The sequence below is a fragment of the Schistosoma haematobium genome, chromosome 1 (assembly GCF_000699445.3).
Source record: "Schistosoma haematobium chromosome 1, whole genome shotgun sequence".
NCBI lineage: Eukaryota > Metazoa > Platyhelminthes > Trematoda > Strigeidida > Schistosomatidae > Schistosoma > Schistosoma haematobium.
In genome coordinates this window covers 43,099,993-43,107,195 of record NC_067196.1, presented here as the reverse complement: position 1 = coordinate 43,107,195, position 7,203 = coordinate 43,099,993, and the positions used below count along the sequence as shown (strand labels likewise).

Here is a 7,203-nt window from a genome sequence, read left to right as displayed (position 1 = left end):
AAACAGTAGACTGATATTGATGGTTTCCAGTCAACGGACATTCAGTAGCTTACGTAGACAATTGATTATAAATATCTGTGCCTTTCAGATGAAGGCTGTATTCATCGGTATTCACTTGTGTGTATGGGATAGAAGTACCAGGTCATCTGTGAAGTCCAAGTCGTCTAGTTGCACCCAAGCTTTCCATTGTATTCCATGCTTCCTCTCAGATATGGAGGTTTTCATAATCCAGTCGACCACCAAAAGAAAGAGAAAGGAGGAGAGTAGGCAGTCTTGCCTGACTCCGATCCTCATTTAAAATATATTGGTCAGCTGTCCTCCCTTGCACCACTTTGCACTTGGTCCGTCCTATGAATTCCGTATGATGTTGAAGATTTCCTCACCTACTCACACCATAGTGTCGGAGAAGGTTAGATAAGGTTCTCCTGTTCACACTGTCAAATGCTTTCTCACAGTCAAGGAATCGGATGTATAGTGACAAATCTCATTCGATTGATTGCTCGACAATGATCCGTAGTGTTGCGTTCCGGTCTGTTGGTCTCGGAGTTGGACATCTACTGAATCTTTCATCGGTTCAGCAACACTCGGTTCAAACCTTTCCTGTTACCGATAGTAGTGTGATGCCTCTGTAGTACTTGCACTTGCTCAGATATCCTTTCTCTGTATATTGTTCTTCCTCCAAATTCATTCTGTATAAAACATGGAGCATGTTAGCGGCTACTTCTATGTTCAACTTCAGTGCTTCGGCTGGTATGTTGTCAAGTCCCGCCGCCTTCTTACTCCTCACTTGTCTGATGGTCATCCTGATTTCTACCATCGTTTTACAGTGACAGGTATACGATGTTCTGTCGGTGCTGCTTCAATGTCCGGTAGATTCAATGGGGCTGGTCTATTCAAGACTTCCTTGAAGTATTCTCCATTGTATGTTCCTCAGTTCTTGAATCTCGGTGACAGGCTTGCTCTCTTCGTGCTTGACTCGTCTCTCTGGTTCACTATATTTCCCCACAAAGTTCTTCGTCTTATCACATAGTTGTTTCATATTTCCTTCTCTTGCAACTTTCTTCGCTGTCATTGCTAGATCTTCCACATATTTCTGCTTGTCAGACCGAACTCTCCCCTTCATTTGCTTGATTGCGTCTCTGTATTCAGCTTGTGTGTTGACCTGCTCCGTTCTTGTTCGGCTGTTTTCAATTGATGTCTTCTTCTTCTTCTTCCTTTCTTGAATCCTGTCCAGAGTTTCCACGGAGAACCATTCCTCATGATGATGCTTCTTGTGACCCAGAACCACTTGACACGTTGTAGTTAGTGCCTCTTTCATTCCTTTCCTCCATAGTAGTTTCTTCGTCTTTGAGTGGATCTTGTAAGGCTTGAAACCTGTTGTCGAGAGCCATCTTGAATTCGTTGAGTTTGTCATTATCTCGAAAAAGTGTCTACTGACCCTTTCTTATGTTATTTGTCCAGTTGCCCAGTGCTTCTTTAGCTTCAGCCTCATCCTGGCAACCACCAGCTAGCGGTGATCTTAAGCTATGTCAGCTCCTCTCCTGGTTCACACGTCTTCTATTGACCTTCTGAATCTTTAAGTGATGCAAATATGGTAGATCTGGTTCTGTGTAGTTTAACCCGATTGAACACATGTAGATTTGTGTATGCGTTTGCATGGAAATACTGTGCCGCCTATAACCATTTTGTTGAACGCACATAAATTTGCAACTCTCTCATCATTCTCGTTCCTTTCGCCCAGTCGTTCAATGCCGTCCCATGATATCTTCATATCCGGTGTTGTCCACTCCAACTTTGGCGTTTAGATCTCATCAGGATGGTCAGTTCCTTTCTTCAGCACTACACTATGATCAGTCGCAACCTCTCATAAAACTGATTTTTGTTGTCTCCATTGCTTTCATTGATGGGTGCATAACACTGGATAACATTTACTGTGATTCCTCCCTTTTTTGTTTTAAAAGATGATTTGATGTTCCTGGATCCATCAGATTCCCTTCCTGCATGTGCTTTCCTTTGTTCTTTGGGCAACATCATAGCAATTCCCTGAGTGTACGGAGCATTCTCCTCTTCTTGCCCTGGATATGGCAGCATCTCTTCCGTACATTACCTTCGCTATCTAGTTCGAGTTCAATGGGTTTCGCTGGTTTCGCCTAGTTTTGTCCCTCATTCCCGTAGCTACTTGGTTGACCTTCCGGTTTCCCATATTGTCCGAACATTCCGTACCTTCACTGTAACGGAAGGAGGACGCTGAAGTTCCCCCAAAAGTATTTTTGTTGGACAGTACTGTCATTTATTTTAACCTTTGTTCAGATATCTTTTGACCACAATTTGCGTTCTTCAGTCTTCCTCTTCTGACTTGTTATCATGTGACTTTGATTAAAGACAAAATGAGGTCACGAGTAGTGGCTAGTTAAATGAACACGCTACTTCTGTTTACCAAAGTTGTAGTCGTCGTGAACAAGTCATGCTTAAATCTTAGCGAAATCCATACTGATCAGTATAGACACCAAGGAAAGACTTGTGGCTTTGGAGAGGCACTTATCGGACCCTTTTTTCAGATTGTTATGTTGAAAGTCTTCTTGATGTGGTTGTGGCATGCGTCACAGAATGTACAAAAACTGAAAAACGTGAAAAATGAGAACATGTTAGCATTTTTACAAAGATTTCTCAATGTAGCAGTATGTTTACAGTCATATCGTCGTAAACCGGAAGATTTTTCATTTATCAGTTCATCAGGTCACGGCGCATTTGGTCGTGTTCAACTTGTTCGTGAAATTACAACAGGTTGTGTATGTGCTATGAAAGTAATAAACAAATCTCGAATGCTTGCACAACACACAGATTATTGGGCCGAAAAAGAAATTATGTCGCATGGTGAAAGTCCGCGGATTGTAGAATTATATTATGCTTATCAAGATTTAAAAAATTTATATGATTATGGAATATGTTCCCGGCGGTAATCTTGTCAGTTGGATGGATGAAGTGGAGTTCATGTCAGAAGCAGCTTGTCGATTCTATGCAGCTGAAACAATTCTTGCCTAAATTGGTTTACATGCAATGGGATTTATTCATCGTGATTTAAAACCGGACAATTTATTATTAGATGCCGGTGGTCATTTAAAATTAGCTGATTTTGGTACTGCTATACGTGTTGATCCGGAAACTTCATTAATTCACTGTGATGCAGCTGTTGGAACACCAGATTATTTTAGTCCAGAAGTTCTTTTATCACAGGGAATTGGTGGTGGGAGTTATGGATTCGAAGTGGATTGGTGGGCATTAGATGCTGTTATTTACGACATGCTTTATGGTGTTACACCATTCTATTCAGAAACATTGGTCAATACTTATGCTAATATTTTGAATCATGCAAATATTTTGAAATTCCCTGAAAACGTTAATGTTTCCGATGCTTGTTTGGACTTTATAAAGACTTATCTTTTGACACCCAATTTTCTATTGCATGTTGCCGGACTATTGACAGTAAGGTTGTGTTTGACTAAGCTCAAGGTCACAGTGTGGTTCAGTGTGTGACTGTTAACCTCTAACTGTCTGCTTGGGAGGATTACTGAAATCCATGCAGATAGATCTCTGATCCCGTCTTGTTGGGAATGTTTTTACTGGCTATCAAGTATTGAACTCCCTTGTATTTACTGTTTCTTTTGTTGTTTAGCACGCTAATTTGTGTTAGTGAAACTTTTGACTGTATAGTACAGGTTGTACCGTTTGAGGTATTTTGTATTCTGATATAATTATTTCTATTTCCTAAACTAGAGTATTTTAAAATGAGCACAGAGTTTGTGGTTTGATATAATTTAATACGAGTAACACAAAAACGCTTCGTACGCCATATAGAAAAACGTAGTCTGGTCTAATCGAATAAATCTGGGTTCGTTAGTTCTGCAGTTCAGTCGTAACACTTATAATGATTTTTGCCCTGGTTGTTAGAAGGGTCATCCGCCTCGTGAATCCCGAAGAATCTCGGCTTCCTCCATGGGGCGTCATAATTCTTCCTTCAACCACAAGGTCAGATTTTAAATGATTTAATATGTTTATACTGCTTAGTGTTTTTCTTTCAAGGATGTTTTTTAATGAATGAGGATTCTGACCCCACTCTTGGCCCCCCTCATTTACTCGAGCGTTGATCGGTAGTAGCCCTAGGATAACTACAGGAGGAGTTAAATCTTAACTACAGTCAAAGAATAAACGCTGAGAGTGAGAATGATGGACGATATAAAACGTCGTTACAAGAGTCTCGGGTCAAAAGTAAGGTACAATATCGGGGAACAGAATGAAGAAATAAAAATACCGTCCAAAACACTGTAGATGTGCACCTACCAAGTAGGATATGGTAGACTTTGTTTCCAAAGAGACTAGGCTTGAGATCAGTGATGTTAGAGTATGAAGGGAAAGTCAAGATTCCCCAAAGAGATCTAAGGTGTGATGGCCGTTTTCCGACGTCAAACTGGGTCCTGACCTCCATCTATTAGAACTAAAGAGAGTGACTGTCACGCCTTTAATAGTCATAAAATCCGTTGTTGACGAATCCATAAATTTTCAGATATCATCGAAGCGGAACGTTACGGATTTGACTTCACAGTATTATCGTAAGTTAAGATATATTGGTTGTACACAGATAATGGTAGCAATCAGAAAAAGGTTTTGGGTAATAATAGGGGACAAGTCATGAAAAGGTTGGTGAGAAATTATGCTTGTTGCAAAAGAAAGGACGTCTGTCCTGTTCAGCGACTGATTGGACTATCACCATCGGTCATAGTGACCGACCGTTTTATCAGTTGGGGTAGATAACTTTCGACCGACCATGGTAAGGAAAGGCAGAAGTCTCGAGACTCGCTACAGATGTGTATTTACTTGTCTAGGATTGAGAGCTATGAATCAAAAGACGGTGTACAGTTTTACTGCTGACTAGTTCACCAAAACGCTGGTGAGGTTTTATGGCAGCGGAAACTGTTTAAGATAGATATGTAGTGCTAATGGATAAAAGTTGGTCGGAACTGAACGTTATTTAGGGAGATGTTCTTGGGGTTGGATATAAAAGCACATACATACTGACTTGCTCAAAGAAGGCATTGGCTGGCATTTCAGTCTCGCTGCTGATAATCACTGAAGAGGAGTCTAAGAACTCAAAATTCACTCTGTTTGTAGGGTGCTTAGTACCTTAGTTAATGAACAGACTTTAGCAGATGATTACCTTGAAACATTCATGCTAGAGCCTGAATGTATTAATAACAGTCTTCTCCTGGTTAATATTACAGATGACACGAATGATCTCGAGGGTATAAAACCAACTATGCTGTGTGACGGGAGAACTGTAGACATTTGGTTGATTTAAAACTTTTTATTGTATATTAATAATTTTACTGTGTTTTTGCGTGTATTTGTTTTAATTAACTTTTGAAACTGTTTATATCATTAATTTCGGAAATTTTGGTTTCTCTTTGTCATCGGTTTGGCATTTTGGAGTTTTTGCTCTGGGAACCTACAAAATTGAAGGTTTGTTTTGTAATTGTCATAATTATTGTTGTTAGAACGACATTTGGGTCGACTATTTGTAAATCGCGAATAAACTTTGATATATAAATTGGAGTTTGGTTCTATTGTTAATTTGGGTCCGTTAACTGAAAATAGATCTATATACCGTACTTCCATAACGGGAACGAGCAAAAACTTCGACGTAACATGTTGTAACTAAGACTGGACTTATCCCACCTATCAATAATTGGATAATACGGTTTATATGGATAATTTGGGACCAACACAGCTAGCTCTGAATAAAATCTCTCCATGAACTCAGCTTCCTTTTGAATACACACAGGCTGATAGTTTTCGCAAACATGTTTCAGTTTTTAACAGTTCGCTGCAAAAGTAGTCAAATTCGTAACCATTTTGCATAAAGCTTTGAAGTGCTGTTTGGAAATCCACGGAACAAACTAAATAAATCACAAATCCTCAATTAAACTAACAGTCACAATCCTGAAGTACGATCAAAGAAATAGGCTTCATGCAGTTGCTCTTGCACCACCTAAAACGTGGGGGGCTCCCCAGCTGATAGCCACCATCTTGACAACTAATCTTTCTTGATGACTTAACTATAACGTTTAGTACACTGCAGATTGTCATCAAAATTGAGACCATCATTGCGCCTTGCAAGTTGCCGGACAACCGCTCGTTAATAGATTAAAGTATACATCAAAGCATCTAGAGAATTATGGTCTAGTTTGTTATAGGTACTGCCTTAATACTAGAAATAATCCTAAAATTGTATATTTGCCATGATGTGACCATAATAATACTTTATTCTCAAGTAACATTTTGTTACATGAGGCATGCTAGTTTACAGGCAAGACCAACCTGTTACAAAATGTACAATGTTCAGTGTAACAAATTACTCAGCTAGGTTGATATTTTATAAGATATGAATTTAGATGGTTTCTGTAAGCATCGTATTGTCAATATCACAGTCGGCGAGCTTTATGAAGGCTGCATTGCGACGTGCAACTGATGGTCCAGAATAGACCTTTGTGAAGCCGGGGGCTTCTGGAAACCTCAACCTTATATCCCTTTGGAAGATCTGAGGCTTTACTGATGGTTTAGGACGAAGTCACCCGTTCCATATGTGTTTTCGGCGGCATATCTCAAGGGGGCTGAAGAAGGGTGTAAGGAAAAGAAACGACGAGAAGCAGAGAAATAGTTAAGATATGACTACTCAGTCTAATTCTCTTTTATTAAGGTAGTTATTAAGCAAGAGCATTCCAATATGTCAAAGAAAATAGGTGTAAACAAGGTATGAGTGGATAAAGAACTGCACAAATAAAGGTAGTTCAGAAAGAAGCTGAAAATATGGGATTGTGTGTACTTATAAAATATAGTGCTGAAAACAATATTCTGATATATAAATGGCTGTCTCCCTTTTTATCAAAGCTATTTGAGCCCATCTGTTTTGTAGATTATATAGGAGCTTGAGCAGGCTTTGTTTTTAGCGAAATGTCTAGTTTGCTTGTAATAGGATTATTCGGTAGGAAGTGAAACCAGTTCAACGTCACAAACACGATTTAATGAGGTATTTTATGTAATAAATCAGCATCAATACCGTTAGTCCGTGACATCCCAAGTGATCGTTAGGATCCGTAATTCGACAAAATGTTCTGCCCTACACACATGGGTGGAATGAATTTAACTCCC

At 39.4% G+C, this 7,203-nt stretch overlaps 1 protein-coding gene across 1 annotated transcript; it reads left to right on the top strand.

Moving 5' to 3' along the window:
* Nucleotides 1-607: 607 nt before the first annotated feature.
* MS3_00000812 (uncharacterized protein) lies at nucleotides 608-1,837 on the top strand. Its single transcript, XM_051208433.1, has one exon. It carries the CDS (start codon nucleotides 701-703, stop codon nucleotides 1,028-1,030), a length of 330 nt encoding a protein of 109 aa, XP_051074136.1. The 5' UTR covers nucleotides 608-700; the 3' UTR covers nucleotides 1,031-1,837.
* The last annotated feature ends 5,366 nt before the right edge of the window (nucleotides 1,838-7,203 follow it).

Bases quoted from the DNA above. Each gene is read 5' to 3' on its own strand.
- MS3_00000812 (XM_051208433.1), top strand. From the start codon at position 701: ATGGAGCATGTTAGCGGCTACTTCTATGTTCAACTTCAGTGCTTCGGC.